The 26,066-nt window shown below is 45.9% G+C and overlaps 1 protein-coding gene across 1 annotated transcript in view; it reads left to right on the forward strand.

Moving 5' to 3' along the window:
- LOC135107964 (dachshund homolog 1-like) overlaps positions 1-26,066 on the forward strand; it is a 128,895-nt gene that overhangs the window by 55,945 nt on the left and 46,884 nt on the right. Inside the window, 2 exon segments of the mRNA XM_064018455.1 lie at positions 1-1,279; positions 1,281-1,453. The exon segment at positions 1-1,279 is cut by the window's left edge and continues 717 nt beyond it. Coding sequence (XP_063874525.1) covers positions 830-1,279; positions 1,281-1,453 — 623 coding nt within the window. The 5' untranslated portion in view covers positions 1-829.

Consider the following 26,066-nt stretch of genomic DNA (forward strand, 5'->3'; position numbering starts at 1 on the left):
TCGCTACTGCCGCGGCCAACACCCGCGCCGCCTCCACCTCGACCCTCACTCTGCCTCCACTAGCCGCCCTCCGCCCCCTCGTGGTGGAGGCGTCCTGTCCTGCCGTGTCCCCGCACCACTCTCCCCCACTATCGGGCTGGAAAACTGGAACACCCCCATAATAAGAGCACTTTGTGAGCATGTTGTTGAGGCTGATGCAGATAGATGTCAAGATTATGAAAATGTGTTACTTAGGCCGTGAGTTGTGTCTTATGTAACTGTGGGCCTCACTCCGCCCCGCCGCAGGAAGTCAGGCAAAAAGTGGAAACCTATGGAATTCCTGGCAGCGAAAGTGGTGCGGCAGGTGAGCGGCGGGCGCGGTGTGTGAGGAGGATAACACTTTAATCATGGAGCGTCAGCCACCAGGAGCAGCCGTCATGCCCCTACGACTGACCTAGATAGGGCGGCGGGGCGGCAGCCGCTGCCCGCACCAGAGTGAGGAGCAGCGGCCGCCTCATGTCCCTCCTCCCTTTCCCCGCCGCCTGCTGCCCCGCTGACTGAAGGAAATCGCTCCTCCCCTCGGTGCGCGCAGCCTGGCTCCTCCCCCTCCGCGGAGCCTCGACCAATCGCCTCCAAAGCCACGCCACTCTAGCACCCCAACAACCAATCATAATGGCACTCGCAACGCAAATAATTGAGTGAGCCAGCTATCAGTTGATTGTTTTGATTTTTGTAACTATTCGATTTGAAATCCGATCCAATAGCAGTTGTAGAGTTGTAGTTTGTATCTGAGGGAGAGTGTGTGTGTCTTGGTGGTGGCGCGCGGACGTGTATACGACTCACACTCACTATGAGCACGGAGGCCCTCATGGAGCCCGACGCTACCCTACGACCTCCGGCTTCGTCGCCGTCACACCAAAGTCCCTCTCCTCCGTCGTCGACTTCGCTGGCGTCGCACCTGCTGGCGCAAGTTCAAAGTCTTACGTCGCTTCCTTCTTCAGTGCCCATACCCACGTCCTCACCCCCGGGGCTCGGAGTATACCGCCATGGCATGCTTGGTGGAGGAATACCGCCACAATTCCAGCTCGCTGCCGAGCCTCCCATGTCCTCCCTTCTGGCTGGACTCAAAGACTTGCCGCGTCAGTACCACTCCCCGCCGCCCGTACCTTCGTCAGAGACCCACGAGTGCAAAATTGTTGACTATCGGGGAGCCAAAGTGGCCGCTTTTATCATTAATGGCGATGCAATGTTATGCCTACCACAGGCCTTCGAGTTGTTCTTGAAACACCTGGTGGGCGGCCCTCCACACAGTCTACACCAAGCTCAAGCGGCTCTCAATCGAACCCCTCGTGTGCAATGTTGACCAGGTCCGCATCCTGCGTGGCCTGGGCGCCATCCAGCCCGGTGTCAACAGGTGCAAACTGCTCTCCGTCAAGCACTTCGACATCTTATTCAAGGACTGCACCACTGCCAGGTATGTATGTGTTGCCTCTGTAGTGTGTTGCTAGGGTCTGGCCACTCCCGAGGCTGTGCTAGGAAGCTGGAATACAAACGTGTGCAGGAGCATGAAGCATGAAAAGTGTTAAGTGGAGTGAGAACAAAACGCGTGGGTCGCCTGACACTGACATGTGTGTTGTGATACTTTTTAGTGTTACTCCTGTGCCAACGTCGTCTGCACGCGCCACAGTTTATTACCGAGGCTTGAGATGTGTGTCGGTGTGCGGTGCATGCAGTGTGTGGTGATAACACTTGATTTGTTGTGCTGAGAACCCACATGGTCAGTCCATGTCACTGATATTCATCTCCAAAACCCTGTACGCATCTGTCGTTATAGTCTTGTCATTAATACGACACGTTCTAGTATTATAGTGAATCTGGAAGGCTAGGACAGGGCGATGGATGGAGCAGGGAAGGGGCGCGGCGGGACAGTCAGACAGACAGACGGCACCAGTGAATTAAGACCCAAACGACAGGACAGAACTGACCACAGGAAATATCGACCTGACCAATAATTGCCTCTCGCCCGTAAGCAAACACCAACATCTGTATCCTCACTCGTGGAGACACAAATGTTCACCATTTCTACAACACTCTTGATGCAAGCCACTGACGGGGACGCGACACATGCACCTACTTTATATATTTTCCTTCTCACGCAGCACTCAGTAAGCTGTGGCGAAAGTGTCATTAAGTGAGTTTTCTTAAGTGGGCTGCTGAGGTGACGAGCGTCGGCGGGCATAAGTGTCAGGAAAGATCGCGGGCTGGAAGTGCCTGAACCAACCTCAAAATTGTCGTCTGGTTCTCCTACTTTATCCTCGGTTCTCCACGGCGGTCCACAAGCTGCGAAGTGAGAACATAAAAAAAGGCCAAGTTGGGGAAGAAGTAAATGAGGAGAAAAGAAGAGGAGGAGGAGGAGGAGAATGAGGAAGAGGGAGAATATATGAGCAGATTTTATAAATTTTTTTTTCATGGTACATATTTATTATTTTTAATTTTGTACACATTTATTTATTCATTTATTTATTTATTTATATTTATTTATGGGGGTGTTTCTAAGTAAATAAAACAAACATGAAAGTATGAATAAAAATAAAGTTTAGATTTCTCTCTCTCTCTCTCTCTCTCTCTCTCTCTCTCTCTCTCTCTCTCTCTCTCTCTCTCTCTCTCTCTCTCTCTCTCTCTGATTTATGGCACCCACGGTCAGGGTCTCCAGTACGAATAATTAGCGTATGGGACATGATGCCTCCTCAGTAGCGTGGAGTGGCTAATTGTGGACACTGGGATAACGGCTGGCCCTCTCTCTCTCTCTCTCTCTCTCTCTCTCTCTCTCTCTCTCTCTCTCTCTGACACTCGCACAAACACTCATCCCATTCACAGCCACCCTAGCCCACCCATACAGACTCGTACATTATCCTCTCTCTCTCTCTCTCTCTCTCTCTCTCTCTCTCTCTCTCTCTCTCTCTCTCTCTCTCTCTCTCTCTCTCTCAAAATCATTTACATTCATCCTCTCCACTCCTTCACGGTCACAGTTGAAGACCAAATCACTAGGGGAACATTAACTCTCTCTCTCTCTCTCTCTCTCTCTCTCTCTCTCTCTCTCTCTCTCTCTCTCTCTCTCTCTCTCTCTGTCCCCGCTCTCCCGTCTGCGATGCTTCACTCCACATTAACATTCATCAGAAGGAGAATAAAGGGTGTTTCTTCTTCCCCTTCTGCTGCATCGCCCGGGTGCAGCTTCGGTTAATCTTAGTGCCTCGTCGCCTCTTGTCGCCTCGCCTTTCGCCACCCATCCCTTTCTCGTCCCCCTTTGTAAATAAAGTCACACGAAGAACACACAAATCAATACCAGCGGGAGATGAAAGGACACCCCGACGTTCATTCGTATAATTAACAATCAGTTCTACCACTTTTCGTTTCCATTTCAATTAACTAATCTCGTTTCTGGTCAGCGGTGAGGGGCCGAGGGCAGGGAGTTACGGGAGTGGGTGAGAGGAAGGAGGAAGAAGTGGAAGAGAGAAGTATTGGAGTGAGTGAAACAGAGATGTGAATTCCCCGACCAATTGTCTGCTCTCACTAATCCTCTTGAGCCTCTTGATGTGAGTCACACACACACACACACACACACACACACACACACACACACACACACACACACACACACACACACACACACACACACACACACACACACACACACACACACACACACACACACACACACACACACACACACACACACACACACATCACATCACATCACATCACATTTACTCTTTCCTCCTTCATTCACCATCCACACCACATTCTTATACTGACACTTAACGCCCTCCATCATCATCACCATCACCATCACACCCCACTCCCTACTCACTCCCATTGCCATTACCCTTAGGTGCACTACACGGCTTAGACACACACACCCATTGACACCTCACCCATAACAATCCGTCCCATTGTGGCAGCATCGGTTACACTCTCCCCCATTCACTCCCAAGCTCTCCCAACACTCAGTAACCCATGAATAGTGTGGGTTCCTTTCTCTTGCTATTCGGGGTGGGTTTTATATCACTGCCGGAGACGATGTTGGCGATGTTCATTTTACCAGATGCGAGTATTGTGTCAGGTTAAGATTCCCACATCGGCAGGTTTGTCCCTTCCCTCGTCCCTTTCTCTCTATTCGCTTTCTATTAGGTTTCTCCCGCTTTGTCTGTCTGTGTGTATCCTTTCCCGTCTTTCTTTCTGTTTTGTCTGTTGTTGGGAGCGTCTCTCTCTCTCTCTCTCTCTCTCTCTCTCTCTCTCTCTCTCTCTCTCTCTCTCTCTCTCTCTCTCTCTCTCTCTCTCTCTCTCTCTCTCTCTCTCTCTCTCTCTCTCTCTCTAGTTCACTAGGTAATTATATCAAAAGTCATGCGCTCCCTCTTAGCTGCATCACGTTTGATTTTTTTATATTAATTTTTTTCTCCCTTCTTATCGGAGTTGCGTGCTGCTCCCCACTTATAGTACTTTCCATCAGCAAGTTCTTTGGAATATTTGTAGCATGTGGGTCGGGCCTCTTCGTCCCTTGAAATATTGCAAACTGGTCCCGGGCTTGCCTCCACGTCGGGCGTCCAGCGAGTTTTTCGGCCCACCTGCCCATCGTCTCCCTTGCCGGCGGGGTCAGGGCCGCCACCACACGAGACAGCATCCCTCAAAACGATACCGAAGACTGGAAACTTATCAGGAAGCGGGTATTTTGGGATTTAGCGGCGGGCGGCGGCGGCGGCGGCTGGCGGGCGGGCGGGGTCTTGCTGTCCGCTGCCTCCGCCACATCGCCTCACACTCTCCGCCTCGACGCGCCTTCCACTCCGAATTTAATCGATAATCGCTCACTCCGCCAGCGTGGAAATGAGCCCCTTCACCGTCCTTGAGGCCTGGCTGGCAGGACTCACGCAGTGCTTAGTGAACGCTCACCGCCAGGAAACACACCCCATCTCCCCATCATATATATTTACCTCAAGAATTCCCGCCCCATGTATAATTACGCATTTCAGCAACTCGTTTTTGATAGACAGTGACTAACGCCTCCAGACCGTCCCGGGGAGAGGCGCGGGCTTAATCGCTTGTTTCATCTTAGGGAGAGGCAGCACGAGTGTTATTCACCGATGACTCTCACACGCCGCCCGCAAGCCCTCTTCAGGTGACGGCGACCCCGCTTCGTGAGTGATAGGTTGTGAAGGTGTGTGTATGTGTGTGTGTGTGTGTAGCTTGTGTAGAATGTATTGATTGGTGTGTGTGTGTGTGTGTGTGTGTGTGTGTGTGTGTGTGTGTGTGTGTGTGTGTCCCGAAGCGCGGAGTGGAATATTAAAAATGTTGTTATCCTCGGAATTCACCCGATGAGAAATGTTTACTCAAGTTTTAACTAGGGACTCCACGCACTCACGAACACACACACCTACGCACACACACACACACACACACACACACACACACACACACACACACACAGGTCCACATCATCACCACCATCAGCAACACTCCCTCCTATAGTTCCCCCTCCACCTCCTCCATCTCCTCCTCCAGAAACACAGCCCCGCCGCCTTGCATCAGTAATGTAAACACTAACTAGATACAAACCCTCGCTTCCAATCCAGAGAAAAATGAGCATCGCGTCTATAGGGATCCTCCTCCGCCGCATGTAATTCAATTCCTTCATATCCAAAGTCGATATGAAGACGCTGGGATGTTTCTGCCGCTCCTCCCTCCCTCCGCCTGATCCACCTCCCCTCCCACTCCCCGCCCTATCCCCCCTCCCTCATTAGCGGTTTGCAAATGGGGAAGTGGGGGAAGGAGGAGTTTCCGTAATTGCTGACATGGGATACCGGCAGTTAGGGTCGTTAGCAGCCGCCAGTTACACCAACGAGGTATTGGGGATGTTTTGTCAGGACAGGGAGATGAGTAGATGGCGGTGGTGGTGGTGGTGATAGTGTGATGAGCTTGAAAGTTTGTAGGAATATGAAAAACGGGAGGAAGACGTGAAATTCGCGTTATATGATGCCTTAATGGGGGAAGATTACGAGTGCTGTAGTAACATTAATGCGATTGCTGGGAAAAACGTATCTCTCTCTCTCTCTCTCTCTCTCTCTCTCTCTCTCTCTCTCTCTCTCTCTCTCTCTCTCTCTCTCTCTCTCTCTCTCTCTCTCATCGTGACTGGCTCCCCTCTACATGCTGCATCTGGCGTGACTGGAAGCACAGCAAGTAAACATTAAACACTTGAGTCCAAACTAACGCTAAACACACCTCGCATTTATCTCTGTCCGGCGCACTTTGCTTTTATTCCCTTTGTTGGTTTTGTTAATGTTATTTTATGTTGTTACTACCGCGAGTGTGAGTGTTGTTACTGGTGGTGGTGTTATTATTTCTATTGTTGTTGTTAGTGTTGTTGTCATTATTCGTGTTAATATCATTAGGAAGATTTATTTTTTTTTACTAATATCGCTAATTATACTATGACTGTATTATTACTATCTTTGTTTGCATATGGCAACGACTACTACTACTACTACTGCTACTACTACTTCTCGTATTACTACTACTACTACTATTATTATTATTATTATTATTATTATTATTATTATTACTATTATTATTATTATTATTATTATTTTGTTTTTTGTCTTCCTGTTCTCTCCTTCCTACGTTTTAGGAAAGATCTGGGTTTAATATTTTTTGCTTTATTTAAGTTTCTGGGATTTACGTAATGTGTTTCTCACTTAAACAGTTGTGAAATAGTAAAGAAAATATGGAAAATAAAATCAGCGCCGTCACGACTAACAAGGAAAATATTAAATTATGAAAAAAATAAAGGAAATATAGAATAGTAGGTAAATGAACTCACGAAAATAACAAATAAATGTGAAAGAAATTATAAGGATCGATAATAATAATAATAATAATAATAATAATAATAATAATAATAATAATAATAATGATAATAATAATAACAAGAAATATAACAGCAACAAAAACAACAATACTATAATAATGATAAAATGATAATGATAAAAAATTATTTTCATTTATTTTTTGCGTTTTCATTTTCAAGATACTAAAGAGATGGAGAAGGGGGGAGAGAAGGAAAGAATCCGTGACGGAGATAAGCAAAAAAATATAAAAAATAATAATGGTAAATAACCTGAATTTTTCGAAGCTAAAAGTAGTGTTAGTTTATGTTTTTAACTTTTAATCTAATAATAATCTTAAGACTTGTTCTGCATTCCGGTTTTATTATGTAAGAAAATCATCATCACTATTAACCATCTTCCTCCTTCTTTTCCTCCTCCTCCTCCTCCTCCTCCTCCTCCTCCTCCTCCTCCTCCTCCTCCTCCTCCTCCTTCTCCTCCTTCTCTTCCTCTTTCTTCTTTCTTCTTTCCTGCATCCCTTCTTTTCATCTCTCTCTCTCTCTCTCTCTCTCTCTCTCTCTCTCTCTCTCTCTCTCTCTCTCTCTCTCTCTCTCTCTCTCTCTCTCTCTCTCTCTCTCCTCGGGCGTTCTCCTCCCCTCACGCATTGCTCTCTTCACCCCTTCCTCTGCCCTCTTCATCCCCCTCCGTCACCCATCCTCTGTCACCCCCCTCCACGTCTCCCCTCCAGAGTATCCGAGTCTTTTATCCCTCGTCAGTACAAAGAAAAAAAAAGCAATAATACTGAGTCCTGTTTAGTGCCATATGTCTTATTCGTATTCCTTTTATCAGCTTATCATTTTTCCTCCTTTGTTCTCTCTCTCTCTCTCTCTCTCTCTCTCTCTCTCTCTCTCTCTCTCTCTCTCTCTCTCTCTCTCTCTCTCTCTCTCTCTCTCTCTCGTTACTTCGTTCATTCGTTCGTTCGTATCTCGTTTTCCTCCTCCATCTCTCTGTCCTTTGATAACAAGAGGTGATAAGAGAGAGAGAGAGAGAGAGAGAGAGAGAGAGAGAGAGAGAGAGAGAGAGAGAGAGAGAGAGAGAGAGAGAGAGAGAGAGAGAGAGAAATATATATATATCTTCATCCCACCTCTGTCTTTCCATCTTTTTTTTTTCGCTTCCTAGCTTTTTTTTATCCTCCTCCATCTCTTAGTCCTCGCTTTCACAGAAGATAACAAGGAACGATAAGAACGGAGAGAGAGAGAGAGAGAGAGAGAGAGAGAGAGAGAGAGAGAGAGAGAGAGAGAGAGAGAGAGAGAGAGAGAGAGAGAGAGAGAGAGAAATATAACTTTATCCCACGGAGCAATTTACTAGCGGGTTGCAGAAGAGGTCAAGTTTCAGTGTTACTTTTTAACTTGGGCGACGCGGAGGTAACTCAAGACAGCTGTTAGGAGGAGGAGGAGGGGGAGGGGGAGCAGGAGGGAGGCTGGTAATGGAGGCTAATGAATTATAACCGTAATGAGATGGTAATACCTGTTAACAAGAACCGCGCCGCCTCTGCCCGCCTTTTGTTTCGTCTCCATTCCCTGGCATACGCGGCCGCCCTTCGTGTCTTTGTTAATGTTCTCGGTTCTCATTCTTTTTCCCTGATTAGTTTAGTGTTGGTAGTGTGTTCGTTGTCTCTCTCTTTCTCTGCCTCTTAGTTTTTATTGTGATGTGGTGTTATTGGGCCATTTATTTATTGTTTTGGTGTGTTATATCGTAAGCATTTCTGATTTTTTCCCCCAGTACTTAGCGTGATGTTAGTGTGTTCATTCTCTCTCTCTCTCTCTCTCTCTCTCTCTCTCTCTCTCTCTCTCTCTCTCTCTCTCTCTCTCTCTCTCTCTCTCTCTCTCTCTGTTTTTATCGTGATGTTTTGTTGTTGCGTCGTATTTTCTTCATTGTGTAGGTGTAGCAGGTCTTTAGTATTTTCTCTCATCTTTTCTTTCTCCTTAGCCATAAGTATGGTATTATCTCGTTTTCAAGTTAATGTAGCTTATGCAAGTTCTGTATTGGTCAAAAAGGTCTGCTGCTGTTTGTTCCTCGTTTGTGTTTTCCAGTTTTCTTGTTATTTTTAATCATTATAATTTTTTCAAGCTTTTTGTGTATTTATTTTAAGTTCAGTTATTGTTTTCCATGGTTTTATTTTTAGTTTCGTAACTCTCCTCTCGCTCTCTCTTCCATCTTCGTACCATTTCTTTCTTATCTGCTTTCCTTTACCCCTTCATTATTCCTTCTTGACTCCTCTTTCTCCCCTACACTCGCCTCCTTAACGTAAATATTAAAGAGATAATGTTAGCATATCATATGAGCTCCGGGGACGGCTTGGTGCGGGCGCTTGCCGGGGAGTCGAGAGCAGATGAGACGAGAGGAGGCAAGAGACGAGAAGTGGAGATCGTGCGGAGAGAAACTTTACTTATTTATTTCCCCGCGAGAAACCTGCCAGAACCTGCTTTGTTTTGGGTGACTGGGGGGCACTGCACTTGACCTTCAATAGATGTCCCAGTGTGTGAGTCTGGAGAGACGGAGAAAACGGAGGGTTAGGGTGAAGAAGCATAGAGTTTAAAAAGTTTACCGGTGTTTCTCTCTCTCTCTCTCTCTCTCTCTCTCTCTCTCTCTCTCTCTCTCTCTCTCTCTCTCTCTCTCGCTCTCGTTCTAGGTGACTGGCAGTTCCCTGATGATGATGATGATGGGTTCCGTATAAATTATGGAGACGAAATGAGGCCGTAGATCACCGCTGAAATATTGCACGAGTAATCCGCGAGAAGGTGCGTTTTTGGGGTCCTTCTGGGGGTTTAATAAATGGTCGTGTCCTCCTGAAGCTTTTCTCGTCCTGGTGCTGCCGCTCGTCGCCTCCCGCGCCGCCCAGCCAGCCAGCCAGCCAGCCAAGAGTGAGACGAGAGCTGTCAGGAGTTACTGGTTTTATTATTGGCGTGATGCGCTGGAGAACACGGGGGCGACCTTCACCATTCAGGTTTTCAGGCAAGGATACAGGAAGAAATCACTTACACATACACACACACACACACACACACACACACACACACACACACACACACACACACACACACACACACCCCTGAGTTTCATCCTTCTTGCGGTGGCGGTGTTTTGTGGTGTTTTGTCTCGCGGTGAGCGGTTTGGAGCCTCGCGGTGTTGTGGCGGAGGTGGTGTGGTTGGTGTCGGCGGCTCCGGGGAAGCATTATTACCCGCTGCTTTGTTGTGTTGCCTCTTATCTCTTTTATCTTGGTGGCGTTGTTTGTGCGGCGTTGTGTGGTGAAGTCAAGCGGTGATGTTGACAAATATGAGTGCTCGTTTAGTTTTTTTTTTTTTCTTTCTTTTTTTCCTTTTTTTTTTTTTATCGCCGTGTCCTCAGTGCGTAGGTCGCTAGTTTTATCTTTTATCTCTCTCTCTCTCTCTCTCTCTCTCTCTCTCTCTCTCTCTCTCTCTCTCTCTCTCTCTCTCTCTCTCTCTCTCTCTCTCTCTCTCTCTTAGCGCTGAGTTTCTTAATTAATCGCTTAGGGAGAATCAAAATGTCTGATCTCATCTTGTCCGTCATGGTGGGAAATATTAGTGACCAGGTAGTATTTTGAAAGTAAGAGGGGAGAAAAAATTAAGGAAGGAAAAAAAAAACTAGCTCGCTAAACACGTCTACTAAACACAAACAAAAAGCGGCAAACAATTTTCTTCCCTCACAGTATTCCGGTATTTTCACTCATCAGGCCTCGCCCTCCAGCCCCTCCCAGCCCCTCGCAGCCCCGCCCCTCCCTCACCCTTCCAGTCTTCACTCTCACAGGCACTCTCACTTCTGGATCCCTTGCACTCCTAACCTCCCTCTCCCAGCCTTAGTCTTGCGCAACCCTCACCCTCTTACTCTCACTCTCCCTTCTCTCTCTCTCTCTCTCTCTCTCTCTCTCTCTCTCTCTCTCTCTCTCTCTCTCTCTCTCTCTCTCTCTCTCTCTCTCTCTCCCGTTTTCATCTTTTCGTTCGTTGCGTTTGTTGGTTATTCGAATACTTTGCGCTGCCGGCCACGTGGTCCCCCAGGGCGAGGCTGCCGCGGGGGAAGAATATTTGGAACGGTTTTATTTGATGTTTGATAACGCGAGAGCTGATCCAGGCTGTCAGGCACCCGAGCCCTGCCCACGCTATATATTACCGCCCCTGTGTGACGTTTATTAATATTCTGGGATTTTAATGGCGGAAAATATCGGTGTGTTTTATGCAAGATTGAATGTGATGGTGGTGGTGGTGGTGGTGTGTGTGATGAATGGAGTGGGTGATTTTTTTTTTTGTGTATGTATGTGTGTGTGTGTATGTTTCTCTCTCTCTCTCTCTCTCTCTCTCTCTCTCTCTCTCTCTCTCTCTCTCTCTCTCTCTCTCTCTCTGGGAAAGTACATGAGAGAGAAATATGTTTCAGGGAACGATAGATTGACTTTATTGAGAACCGCACTTGTTAAACTCTCTCTCTCTCTCTCTCTCTCTCTCTCTCTCTCTCTCTCTCTCTCTCTCTCTCTCTCTCTCTCTCTCTCTCTCTCTCTCTCTCTCTCTCTCTCTCTCTCTCTCTCTCTCTCTCCCTTATCTCCTGCGCAAATCTCCCAAGCGGCGATCCAGCGGGGCGCGGATACAACAAGAATACTCGGAGGAGGAAATGCTATTGTTAAAAATGCCCGATCGCTGAGCTGATAGGAGGTAATTGTGGTAATATAACACACTCACTAATTATCGAGGAATCCATCATAATTAAACCGTAATCAATTATGATGTGATTCCTTCTTCCTCTCTCTTCGCCTCCGCCTCAGCAACACTATTCTCCTCCTCTTCTTCCTCCTCCTCCTCCTCTTCCTCCTCCTCCTCCTCTTCCTCCTCCTCCTCCTCCTCCTCCTCCTCCTGACGGGAACACTCACGGTCGGATCTTTCGCCAGCATTCCGTAGCGAGATTCCCGGTCATGGAACTCTGACTTTTATTGCAGACTCCATTCCCTATTTCCAGCATTCCAGAGGCACACATTCTCCCTTTCATATAGTCGGCCGCATTCCAGGACTGTGTGTGTGTGTGTGTGTGTGTGTGTGTGTGTGTGTGTGTGTGTGTGTGTGTGTGTGCACGCGTATGTGATTTATTGGAGGGATTTACCAGTCGTTTTGTTTGTTATTGAAATTCGTATTGGTTTGTTTCAGTGCGACATAATTCGGTAGCTCTTTTAATGCGCTAGTTATTGATGATTAAAATAGCAATAGTTGTAGTAATAATGATGATGATGATGAAAATAATAATAATATTAATAATAATAATAATAATAATAATAGTAATAATAATAATAAGAAGAAGAAGAAGAAACCATAAGAAATCAGCCATATTTTCGTATAGTTATCGTGGTCGTCATCGTCGTCAGTCTCAGTTGCCTTCATCATCACTCAGCAACTTCTCGTCACCACCAAACCACAACACGTCAACACGGCCGCCTCTCACTTGTGTCCCCAAAGTGAACAGCTCAATCTACCAGCAGTATAAGGAAGCCACGGCAGTTCGTAACATCGTAATCCAAAACTGGTCATTAATAACGTCGCAAGCAATACGGTTTTAATTGAGAAAAAATGAAATATCTTAATTTCAGCCAATCATTACAAATAATAACACCCCAAACAACATAATAATCAATAAACAAAAAAAAGTAGCATCATGAATAATAATATCGCAAATAATAGAATCATCAATAATAACACTAAAAAAGCGGTAATAACATCAATAACAACATCAAAAACAAAAAGCATCATCCAACAATACTATCAAAAACACCATCAATAAAAACATCACTAACAGTATCATCAAAACCCTCCCAATAAATGTCGAGACACCGCCGAGCACCATTCCATCCCACGCCAGCCTCCATCACCCGCTGTCCTCCAAGACGCGGCGGCCCCCACAGCACCGCGGCGTCCCCCTCAGCAAGACTCGTCCCACTGAGCCAATCGCACCAATGACATCTCTTAAAGCCGAGAGGGAGAGTACGACTGGAACTGGAATGAGTCTGGCCGCGCGCGCACCATGTGGATTCCAGTCGTCCCAGATTCCAGCCGTATTCCCATTTCATTCACAGAAACTATTCCCGAGCGAGGGGAGGCGGCCGAGAGGGGAGAGAGGAGAGGAGAGGAGAGGCCTGACGCAACAAGTCGTCTCCGCCCCTCCTTTGTGTTATTGTTTCTTCTTCCTTCTCCGTGTCTCTTGGTGGTGTCCCACGAGCTTCTGTTCTTGCATGATGAAAGATTGCTTGTGAAACTGGTGATCTAGGGTGGAATAGCCGCGATTTTTTGAGAGAGGACGATGCTGTGAGGTGGTGAAAGTCGCGCATCGAACCCTCGGCGACACACCCTCCATCCTCTCCCTTCCTCTCCCTCCCTCTCTCCCTCCGGCATTCCAGACACCACATTAACAAGCCGAAAAGGAATGGGAAACGGGGAAATGATTTGGCGAGGGACTCTGCGGCTGTAACTGGGAGGGAGGAAGAGAGAGGGAGAGAAAGGAGGGAGAGGTGGCGGCGGGGTGAGTCACTGAGGCTGCCGCTCGCGTGTGAGTTAAGAATGACGACTGTTTCTCGCCTTTCGCACGGACGTTCAGCATCACGTTTTCTCCCAAGTGTTGATTGCACGCTGGTAAATTGACTGCGGTGGCGGTGCGCTCTGTGCTTCGTCTTTACTCCCATGCTTCGATTCCCGTGCAGGTTTCGCGTACTGATTCCGGTGATGGAGCGCTCAACCATTCGTCATCTCTTGGGTTCGGTTCCCGTTTAGCGTATTGGCTGTGGTGACGGTGTGCTTAGTTTTTCCGTCTTTTCCAGAGTTCGGTTCCCGTCCAACAAGCTCCACGTAATGGTTTCACGCCCCAATACCTCGCGTGCGTCTAAACGTTGCTCTCATCTCAGGAAAAAAACTCACACCGCTTTGTATTCCCGCGGTTTAAGTTTCTATACACATTTAGATTGTAATCAAATACGCACTTAGAGTCATGGACTCTAAATGAACTGGGCTTTTTATACTCGTGATTATTTCCGTTCACTTCTATGTGTGTTTTTTGGCGGGTGACTGGCTAATCGGTTGACTTTTGATCTCATAATAGAAAAGGCACCGGGTTGGAATCCCTCTTCCGGCTAAATAGAAATAATAATCTTCCATTTCGTCAGTTCACCTTATATCAAGACTGTTCTCTGGGTTACATTATGAGTTACAGTCTTTAAATCTTCGGTACTCTAGGAATCTGGCTTTCAGTATTATTATTATCCATTTATTTTATATTATAGTGGCTTTTGACAGATTATTTTAATTTTCTTACTTTTCTGAGTCATTTTATTTTCGTAATATTTTTTTTATAGATAGAAATGCAAGATAAAACATTGCAAATCATTCTTCGTGACTCAGACTTCCTCTTAATTAAAAAAAAAAAAAAAAACAGGACCAGTAGAGTTGCTCATCATTTCCCCCAACAATTCACTTTCCCCACAAATAAAGCGAATTCAGCAACGTCAAAAACATCATCAGTCTCGTCAAATTCCCTTTAAAAATAACAAGCCGTACCCAACATCTTGCTTCCTCATCTCTCCTTTCATTCCCCTTTCTCTCCCCCTTTCTCTCCCCCTTATTCTCTTTCTCTCTCTGTCTCCCTCTCCCTTCCTCTCCCTCCCCTGCTCTCCTCCCCTCCTCTCCCCCATTGCCTGCACAGATTATAGGGTTAATATTTGTAGCCAACTCTTTGTCTTGTATTGATTTTTCTTCTCGACCCTCAACCCTGACAGTCATTTGCTGGGGTCTTGGGGGTTGGGGAGGTGGGAGGGGAGGCTCATGGGGCATTATTATTATTATTCTCTCTCTCTCTCTCTCTCTCTCTCTCTCTCTCTCTCTCTCTCTCTCTCTCTCTCTCTCTCTCTCTCTCTCTCTCTCTCTCTCTCTCTCTCTCTCTCTCTCTCTCTCTCTCTCTCTCTCTCTCTCTCTCACTTCTCCTTAACTCAAAAAACGTTTCTCTAGCCAGTCATGTCTTCCCACTTCCCTCCATCCATCCGACACACACACACACACACACACACACACACACACACACACTGTCCCACTTTATAGATTATCGATCCACCAACACAGACGCCCTTGTAGAACATCCTCCATACGCTGATTTTTCGTATACCTCCCCTTTTACATTCCCCTTTCATCCCCTCCTCCCCTTCCATACCCTGCACCCCCCTTTCCCTTTCCCTTTAACCATTCTTCCTCTTCTTCCTTCCCTCTTCCCCAAGGTAAACTCTTGTCTCATCCAGCTGCCTTTGGATGCCTCGTGGCTAAATGAGGTGTTTTTCAGTGGCTATAAATACATGATTATTTCTTCGTGACTCAAGTATTGCCTGAATCCTTTCTTGTCATTTGTTGCTCAAGGAGATTTGAGATAACGATGGATATGGTCGGGGAAGGTTAAGGTATGGCGGATCTTAAGTATTCCGAGAGCTGATAAGGAGTGTTTAGGGTTTTTGAGTGTTTTTTTTTTTTTTTTTTTGTGTGTGTTTGTGTCTGTCTGTGTGTGGTTGGAGGGGTGGGAACATTGTGGCGTGGATGACTTGACGAGGGCAAATGTGTTTATCATTATTTTGTCATTTCCTGTGTTTTATACTGAGAGAGAGGGGTGGGGGGAGAAGAGCAGAGAGAACGAATAATAATAATAATAATAATGATAATAATGATAATAATGATAATAATAATAATAAAACTTTTGTGCAATATTACCACATCCGTCAAACTTTCCAGAGTGTAATTTCTTCATTGCTCAAGATTCCTCTTTTAATTTCTAGCACGTTTATTTTCATTGTAAACTCGTTAAGTAAAGGAAAAAATATGCATGCAAAGGAGAAGATGAAGAGAGGGAAATGGATAATAAGAAAAAGGAAGAGAAGAAAAAGGAGAAGGAAGAGCAGGAAGAGGAAAAGATACGTGTACTTATGAACATTCTACATTTATGAAAGTCCCCCATATCTTCTGGCTTTACCCCTCAAAGTATCGCATCACATTCCTCCTCCTTCGACACCTTCTTCTGTAGGGTAGTGCCGTCACTCACTCGGAAGGGAAACTCAGCTGCCTTTACTTCCCAGGGCTGTCGGAGATTTGGGCGCCCGCCGTTCTGTTTCACTCCAGCAGCGCCGTATTTTCTGGCCCGAGTCTCGTCCTCTTTTAACATATGTGGGATCGTCTTATTTTACCAGCGGAGCAAAGTTACGGTCCCGCGTGGATCAGATAGTCATCAAGCCCCAAGCAGAGACGAATGCATGCCCTCACTAACCCGCCAGCATCCACCTTCCTTTCCTCTCAACTCCATCCTCCTCCTCCTCCTCCTCCTCTTTCTCTCTCAGCTCCACCATACCTTTCTCTTTTTATACCCAGCATCTTTGCCTGTTTCAGAACTTTCATCGTCTCCTTCTCATTTACTTCTAACAGTTTATCTATCTATGTTGCTGTTTATCTATTAACTTATCTCTGTAGTATCCCTTATTTCATCTTTACAGTACCAGTATCCTGCTTTTTTTTTTTTTTCATCTCCCTCACCTTAAAATTCCTTTTCATCACAGCATCCTCTATTTGCTAGTTCTGTAGTACCTCATCCCTCACTCCTTGCTTTTTATTCTCCCATCACCCCGTCCCAGCACCTCTCTTACCTTAAAACCATCATCCTCAGAACACCCCTTACATTGCCACTCACCCCTTACTTCCAGTGGTCTAACATCCCCCTCTTCCGCCACAAAGGTACATACCCCGTCACTTCTCCCCTTCTACCCCCATCCTTTCACCCCTTCCACCCCTCTCCCTTCACTCCACAGCCTCCAACAAAGAGACCATTTTATGTGATGCCGATAACCTTCGATACAGAGGGAAACAAAGCAATCCCGATATTATAGACTTGTGAGGAACCTTATCGAGACTCGTGTGTGTGTGTGTGTGTGTGTGTGTGTGTGTGTGGTGGGGGGTGGCGGAGTGATTGCTGATGTCGTCGCCTCCTGCCTGTAGAAGTGTGAATGTTTGGGTAGTTTAAAGCTAAGAGAAAATCTATATTGAGTTTTTAAGGAGTTGCACAAGAATAATGGTGAATGTTAGGTTAGCTTTTAATTAAGGAACTGTAATGGAATATTGATAGTAGTTTTATTTCTCCCAGAGACATGGGTAGCATAATGCGTGAGAATATGTGAGTATGAACGTGAGAAAGTAAGGGAAGCTGCAGGAAGTCATCATTCCATAAGACAGTAAATACTTGTTACTTAAAAACCACAACAAAAGAAAGCATATAGTAAATCATAATAAAGCTAAAGATTAAAATGGATACTAACACACATATACGTTAGTTTTTCTTTATTCATTGAGCTTCGTTAAGAAAATATCATATTATATTTCTTCAGTATATCACCACCACTACAGGCATCATCACCACCAAACACAAACTCACCATATATTTATCACCACCACGACTCACCACATAAGAGCCTCATCCCTCACAAGCATGTCATCACTACTATCACTGCAGGCACCCTTACTACACCACCACCATTACTATCACTGCAGGCACCCTTATTACACCACCACCACCACTTCCCAGCCAGTATCTCGATTTCTCCTTAAACAGTCAGCACCTCTGCCCGGGTCCTTTTATCAGTCGCTTAGAGGCTTGTGACGAGGTGGTGCTTGTAGCCTCAATGTAGCAAGACTCACAGCCATTTACGCTGACACAGATCATTCGCCTTCACTTAATGTAATGTAACAAGGCGGAGGAGCAGGAGGAAGGGTATGAGGAAGAGGAGGAGGAGGGTCAAGCGAGAGATGAGAAGTAGGAGGAGGAGGAGAAGGCTGTCGGCAAGGACTGACTGACAGAGAGAGAGAGAGAGAGAGAGAGAGAGAGAGAGAGAGAGAGAGAGAGAGAGAGAGAGAGAGAGAGAGAGAGAGAGAGAGAGAGAGATTAACTTTTAACTCGTCCTTTATGATAAATGAACAAAAATAAGAAAGCAAATAGACAAACAAAGTATAAGTTCATATGAATCAAACAGACTAATAAAAAAAATACATTGACGGGAAGAGAAACAGAGAGAGAAAGAGAGAGACAGATGGAGAGAGAGAGAGAGAGAGAGAGGAGAGAGAGAGAGAGAGAGAGAGAGAGAGAGAGAGAGAGAGAGAGAGAGTGAGGGAGAGGAAGGGAGGATGACGAGGGCAGAGGGATATTACGAGCCACTTTTTACACTCCAGCTGTCAGCCGCTGATCATAAGGAGGAAATCAGCTTGAGATTGTGTCAGACTCCCGCCCTTAAGGACCTCCAATAAGGGCCGGTCTGTCTCCTGCACCTTTGTCTGCTGGAGATAGCGAGGTGGCGGGCGGTGGTAAGCGAGGGACGCAACACACACAGCCTTCAGGTGCACTCGGGTTACGGCGGGCGGCCTCAAGAGCGTGGTGACGGGAGGCTGTGCAGGGCAGGGTAGAGGACGCGGGGATAGCAGCTCATGACGTCATGGGGCTTAGGCAATGTTACGATGGTGAGGTGACGTTCGCCGCCTGGTATGTTGAGGAGGATCTTGGAATGTTTGTTACGCGCGTGCTGGCCTTTGATTGCTTATTGAAATGGACTTATCTTGTTTACGATTTGTTTTTCTCTATTTATCTGTTCGTTTCTATTTATCTTTATTTTTATCCGTTTTTCAACCACTTATTTTATCTGTTTACAATTTTGCAATTCAGTTAACTCATTTCCTCATTAATTGCGACTTTTTTTTTCGTAGGCGTGTTATAAAACGTGCCATACTTAACCTTACGTTCATCTGAATAAAAAAAATAAAAAACGCGTGGCAAATGAACAAAAAACAACGTAAGAATCAAAATCAAGACACTGAAGTAAAGCATTTTGTTGCCAACGGAAAAAAAAAAAAAAACTTACTAACTTTACATTCCTCAAAAACAAGCAAATGAGCGACAAATGAACTAAGGAAAAAAAAAACTTGTCAAGATCAAAATCAAGACACTGAAGTAAAAAAAAATCTTGTTGCTAACGGGGAAAAAAAAAAGAAAACTTACTACCTTTATATTCCTCAGAAACAAGTAACTGAGGGATAAATTAATAATAAAAAGAAGTAAGAATCAAAGTCAGAACTGAAAAGTAAAGCATCTTGTTACTAACGGGGAAACTTACAAGTACCCTCATCACGCAGAAAAAAACAGCAGCGGCTAATCCGTTTTCTTCTTAGCTAACAAAATAATAACAAAGCAATAATGATAACGTTGCCATAGGAGCCATCGTGAGGAGCGTCGCCGCTCCGCAGGATGGACAGCAGTGGCGTGTGGCTTGGCCGTAAACCAGGAGAGGGAGCAAGAAGGAGAGGAAAGAAAAACACAGTGAAGGCCCTTGTGATCTTACAGACGTCACGCAATGCAATGGATGGATAAAGATGATAATGATGATAATAATAATGATGATAATGATTGCTCTCTTCTATATAAGTTTTGATGTCAAGTACCAATTTGAATTCCAGTAAGTAAAATAAAAGGAAATAACACAGTGATATAAATCGATTGATAATGATACTTATTATGCCAAATCCAAGAATGAAAATAAATAAAATGATGGCATAAATGATGGCAACTTTTTATCAAATAACAATTATGAAAATAGTAAAAAGAAAAAAAAAAGAGGTGCTCAGCTTACAACGTGAATGTCGTAAGGTGAAGAAAATTAAGATAAAAAGGTGCTGTTATAAAAGCAACAACAACAACAGCAGCAGCTTCCAGTCAGCCTCACTACAAGGACAGGGACAATTAGAATTAAAATGGATTGCCTTGTATCCCCATGGCGAGTCTTCCCCTGTAAGAGGAGAAATAAGAGGAGGAGGAGGAGGAGGAGGAGGAGGAGGAGGAGGAGGAGGAGGAGGAGGAGGAGGTTCTTTAATGTAATCACAGAAATAGGAAATATTAATGACCAGTAATCAGCAGTCTTGACGAGGGGCCGGAGGGGAAGGAAGGGCGTAATGGAGGGAAGGGGAGATATGGAAGGAAGAGGGAGAGAAGATTAAAGAAAATGAAAATGGGAGCAAGGAAGAAAAGATGTGACTCATACGGAACATTATCTGAATTAAGAAAGGAAGGATCTTGAGACTTCCACGGCAGTTACTTTGCAGCACTAAATAGTAACAAATAAATAAATAAAATAAATAAATAAATAAATAAATAAATAATAAAGAAAATAGAAAAGTTTACTCTTGTTCTAGATTCACGAGTTACACAAGTAGAACTGGAAGTACTTATGAAATCTATCAATAGAACAAGCAAATTTCCCACTATTATAAGTTCGTCGAATTATATTATTAGTGGAAATAGCTACAAATATACACAAGATTCGCAAGTTACATAAGTAGAACTGAAAGCACTTCAATAAATCTGAAGTCATAAGATCGTCAATAAAATTATGTTAGTAGTTAAAATAGCCATAAAAAAACATTTGATTCATAAATTACACAAGAATAAGCAAGTTTACTATAACTCAACTCAATAGAAAAAAAGATATTAGTAGGAAAAGTCACTAAAATACATAACTCAATAGCAGAAAGTTGTGAAAGAACTTATGCATTACTCAGTAGATATTGCCAAACCTCCAAGAGTCTGGCAGGTCCTGAAGGTAGCCAGGAATGCAGCAGTAAAGGAGGCGCGGCGAGTCTAACGAGGATGTCTTAGTTAAGAGAGGAGAGACGGGGCTCATAATGGAACTATTTTTACAAGCTTTAGTCACGGTGGGGGTGAAGGGGAAGGGATGGAGGGAAAGGGAACAAGAGGGAGAGGGAGAGAGAGAGGTAGGGAGGAGAGGGAGTAGGGGACTTTTCCTTCATTCCTCCTGTCAATTTTTTCCCCGTCAAGAGAAGCCATAAGAGAACAAAAGCACGAGATCGAGAACCCTGAGCCCCGAGCCCCGTAGCTGTCCTCGCGACCCCCTGACGAGGACTAGGATACAGAGACATTCAGGACATGTTTCCCTGTCTCTGAATGTCCCAATTTGCGGAGGATGATGGTTACAGTCGCGACGAAGGAGCTTTTAAGGGGATTATAGACCGGGAAGGACTCCGCGGGACATCCCTAAGAATACCGAGAATCCTTAGGGGGGAGGGCAGAGGAGGGGAGGGTGAGGAGGTGGAGGCGTCCTGCTCGCTCCTCAACACCCTTCGGCCCAACACCGGATGGAAATAATTACTCTTCATGGGTAGTGGATCTTTGTGTGTGTGTGTGTGTGTGTGTGTGTGTGTGTGTGTGTGTGTGTGTGTGTGTGTACAGGCTCTTGCACCCCTCTGAGCCGTACCTCTGACCACCTGGCCCCGTCTCCCCTCCCTTCCCTTGCCTCCGCCTCCCTGTACACTACGCAGCTCCTTACCTCGATACATTCATATCCTCACCTCTCAGACTCCTCTCTCGTTCATTACTCACATTAACTCACCTGTGTTCTTCACAAGTATAGCGTGACGGAGGACAATAACTCTTGCCTTAACTAATTTTGCCTCAGGTGAAGAACAGCATGAACAAACACGAAGTTACACGCAGATACTAACCTTTCGAATCACTACTTCCTTTATAACTTTAGATAGTGATAATTATAACTGTAAGCGCAGCAACTGTAGTTTAGTACCAAGAAGAAAACTAGAAAATGCCACAAGCTCTTATAAGAAAGACCGACTTGCAGCTTCTCTCCGTTCACGCCTCACTACTAAATCTCCTTCAGCGTCGCCGGCGGTAAGGGCCTGGCTCCTCAAAGGATATTACGGCCAGACCTGACACGAGTAATCCTAATTGTATGTCCCAATTTGTCGTCGAGCCTTTTAAGAGCGGGCGTCCCTCTCTGTATGTCCCTGTGTGTGTATGTCCTCTCAGTGCGCTTGAACGGTGTATCTTTTGCCTCTTTTTTATCCATATCCAGGCCGGGGCGAGGGCTGGGAGGGCTGGTAGGGGGGAGGTGTATTGTGCAGAGGGCCGCGACGCACCCCAGCCTCGCCGCGTCATTATCTACTGATGGGGCCTGGGAGACGCCCCGCGAGGTGACAGCTCCACCGACAACAGTATTATGCTTGCCCGCTGCTGGGACCTCCACGGGGAACCTGCGAAGGATCCACCCGCGGAAAGGAACAGAATGCGAAGGGAAGAGAAGGCGATAGGAGACAGAGAAAGAGAGAGAGATAGCTAGATAGAGAGAGGATGAGAAGGAGGAAATAAGGTGAGAAACAGAAAGATAGAGGGAGAGGGTGAGAAGGGGTGAAAGAAAGCGAGAGACAGAGAAAAGGGAGGGAAAAGATGAGAAAGGAAAAGTAATCGATATGAGAAAGAAAGAGATGGATGAAATGAGAAGGGAAAGGGATGGGATGAATGAGAAGAGATAGTAAGTGAGAGATGTTAGGAGAAAGGGAAGGAAGGTGATAGAAAAGTGAAGGAGGTTGGGATGGAAAACGAAAGAATAGAGAGAGAGAGAGAGAGAGAGAGAGAGAGAGAGAGAGAGAGAGAGAGAGAGAGAGAGAGAGAGAGAGAAAAAATTACTACTACTACTACTACTGCTACTACTACTACTACTGCTGCTACTACTACTACTACTACTACTACTACTATTACTACAACCACCACCACCACTATTACTACAACTCTAATAATACTTCTGGTAATAATGATGATAACAATAATCCCGCGTATACACAAACCTCTATAAATCCTATTAGCACACATGACTGGTGCCTCGTATCGCTAAGTAATCAGGGTTTAATAATATGCTGATTGAGTCTTGCTGCGCCATTAACATAAATAAACTCTGAATGTTTAGACCAAATAGACTCTTGGGCATCATGTAATATTTGCCTGTTTGATGTGTACTAAGTGTGTGATCAAATATAATTATCTCTAAATGTGCTTTGGAAACGAGAATTCTTCGCATATTATTATTTTATTATTATTGTTATTATTATTATTATTATTATTATTATTATTATTATTGTTGTTGTTGTTGTTGCGTTCCACATTCACCAAAACTGTAGCAAAGGCCTCAGTTTTATCTCTATTCTTATACAAATATACAAACTTTAACAGGAAAAGAGTCCTTTGTTAAATGAGGAGGAGGAGGAGGAAGAGGAGGTAGGAGGAAGAGGAGGGAGAAAGGAGGGATAAAAATAAACAGTTCTCCTCCTCCTCCTCCTCCTCCTCCTCTTCCTCCTCCTCCTCCTCCGTGCATATAGGCATTTCTATCTGAGTTTCCAATTTTTGTTAATTCAGACCCAGCTAATTCCTTTACAAATATGATGTCTGTAAATGCCAAAATAAAACGTCTGGTTAAAAATTACGACCCATTAAAATAATAGAACTCCGATTTAATGGTAATGACACTCGTAAGGCGTAATGTGTTTAGAGTCGTTAATGCATTTGGGTGGGTAATTAAAGGTCTAATCAAATTACCGATTGTTCCCGGGGACAAAATTAGGCGTTGAGGATGAGATGAGGCGGAGTTCAGGCCAATGGTGATCGTGATTGTCTGGCTGGCGGGGAGGGAAATAAATGGTTTCGTAGACTTAATTAGATGTCAAATGGCCTCGTTGTCATTATTACCTGAGGTGCGAAGGCAGGTATTTGTGCAGGTGTATGTCTGTGTGTAGGTGTTTAGATGTGTGTGTGTGTGTGTGTGTGTGTGTGTGTGTGTGTTTCCCTTATAAAAAGAAATACTTCCAGTGGATCAGTAATATTCTGCGTAGGAAGAATATAATTGTGAGTATCAGTAAATTCTGTCTCGGTTTTAATTCCTGTTTCGAGTATCAGTGATGGATAGAGAGGGGAGAAGGAGAAGGGCAGGCAGAGCAAGGGAGGGAGGAGGGAGTGGGGGGATCAGGGATGGTCTGGGAAGGGGAGAGACGGATGATTGAGGGGGAAACCGGGGAAGGGGGAGAGGGGGAGGTAGAGGAAGAGAAGGAGAAAAAGGGAACTGTTTGTATGCTGTGAGGTGCGGGGAGGGACAAGGAGGGGGAGGAGTTTAGGGGGAGAAGAGAACAGTTTATTGCCGTGGCATTTGACATTAATCCTTTCAGTCCTCTCATTACTGACTATTAAACTCCGTAACATTTCCAGAAAAAGATGATGCCTCACTTCCATATTGAACCAAGACGCAAACACAATACATTTCCACATTTCCTAGACGTCCACATACTCCCTACTACTCCACCTCTCCTCTCCTCTCCTCCTCCTCCTCCTCTTCCTCCTCCTCCCGTCCAGCAGCCATCACGGTCACAAAATGTCTGGGATAATCGCGTCCACCGGATACAAACTCCTGTTTAATATTATTCCAGCCCTTCCGGACCCTTCCCCCTCCCCTCCCCCCTTATCGCGGGGCTCCGTAACCAAGCCGCATCGATCACTGGACTTGGTGAAAACAGTCTGGTCACCGCCCTTCTCTCTCTCTCTCTCTCTCTCTCTCTCTCTCTCTCTCTCTCTCTCTCTCTCTCTCTCGTATACATTTTCCATTTTCTCCCTCTCTCCTTTCCTCTAACTCAAATATCTTCTCATCTCGTCACCCTTTCCTCCCGCATTTCTTGCCCTCTTTCTCTTCCTCTCCTTCTCCTTCCCTCCCTCCCACGCAGACCAATCGTGGCCTCGCCTCTTCCTTCCATAGACAAGCTGCTGCATCGGGGCCCCGCCAGACGGTCGCCTCGAAAAGTCTTGCCACAAACACCATTGCTGGAAACTCTCGCGGTATAGATTCAATGCAAAGTTATCATTGTCGCCTGAGCGTTGCCCGCCCTGCCAGCCCCCAGCGAGGGTCCCTCCGCTTCGCTATGCACGGCGAGAAACTCTTGATTAATGACAGCACCTCTCAGAATCCGCGGTAATACACGTTGGACAGCGACACGCAGGAAGACAGACACATGATTGGTAACTGTCACGGAGGCCGGGATCACGTGACCAGCCCAACCAGCCAATAAGCTGCCAGGACGGTGGGTAAAACGTGTCATTACCCGCCAATTATTCCGGCGAACCTGGATATCACTGCGGCACAGCCTTGCAATTGCCCGGCGATGGACGACTGGTGGCCGCCCTGAGAACGGGTTTCGGGGAATATGCTTTTAGGGGCCATTCTGGGCGGTGAAAGGCGCCGGCAGAGGGAGGGAGTATTAGGTAATGTCCGTGTGTAGCCCGTGCAGGTGTAGTGGGGTGTAGGCGGTGTGTGGCAGGGGCGAGGGGTGTTAAGGGGATGTGTGTAGCAAGCAGAGGTGTGTTTAGCCAGAGTAGCGTAGCAGCAGCGCAGTTTAAAAAGTGAAAGGGGGAGAGTGTAGGGAGATAAAAGCGTTCAGATTGCACAGGAGAAGGCGGTGAAGGAAAGGCAGTGCGTCTAGGCGGGATGGAGGAAGACAATGGTGGTGGTGGCGTGGAGTGAGGCAAGGAGAGAGATAAACCAGGGGAGGTATGGCGGTGAACGTGGCTTAGTGAAAAGTATGATAAAGGAATAAACGAAATCAAGGGGCTGGTACTCCTCCCTACCACTACCACCACCACCACCATCACCATCACCACACGTCAAAACACCTCCACTGACCAGAGCAACTTGGTGGCGGCTAATGAGGAGCTCTCCTCTTTGCCCCGTCAAATCCAACTGGTGTGAGTGCGAGGAGGAGAGGTAAAGCCAGGCGCATATGTAGTGTGGCGTGGAGTGCGGCCCAAATTATCAAGAGAACAGATCGCAAAGTGTGCACTACAAACCCTAATTTCGACGCAGATTTATTGTCGCAGAATATAGCTCGTGGTATGATTGCCGTTGTCGCTTTAAGTCTCGCTCAAGGCTCAGCGCGGCGGAAAGCAAGTCAACTCCTGGTGCTAGACTTACCAAACGGTGCAATTACCTGCCTTGTGCCCGAGTACCAGTGCGGCGAGGGGCGGTATTGTGGCGCGATATATGTGTGTTTGTGGTTGTGGCGGTGGGGGTGGTGGTGGTGGTGGTGGGGGAGTTTATATCACTGGGGGTCGGGTCTTTGTGGGGGAAGGAATAATAATAATAATTCTGGATTTGATTCGAGGAGGAGGAGGAGGAGGAGGAGACAGTTTTTTGTGAGACTTGCACATGTTGGAGGAAAATGAAGGTTGTGTGTGTGTGTGTGTGTAGCGGTGGAGGCAGTGTAACGCTTCGCTCC

The sequence above is a fragment of the Scylla paramamosain genome, chromosome 16 (assembly GCF_035594125.1).
Source record: "Scylla paramamosain isolate STU-SP2022 chromosome 16, ASM3559412v1, whole genome shotgun sequence".
Taxonomy (NCBI): domain Eukaryota; kingdom Metazoa; phylum Arthropoda; class Malacostraca; order Decapoda; family Portunidae; genus Scylla; species Scylla paramamosain.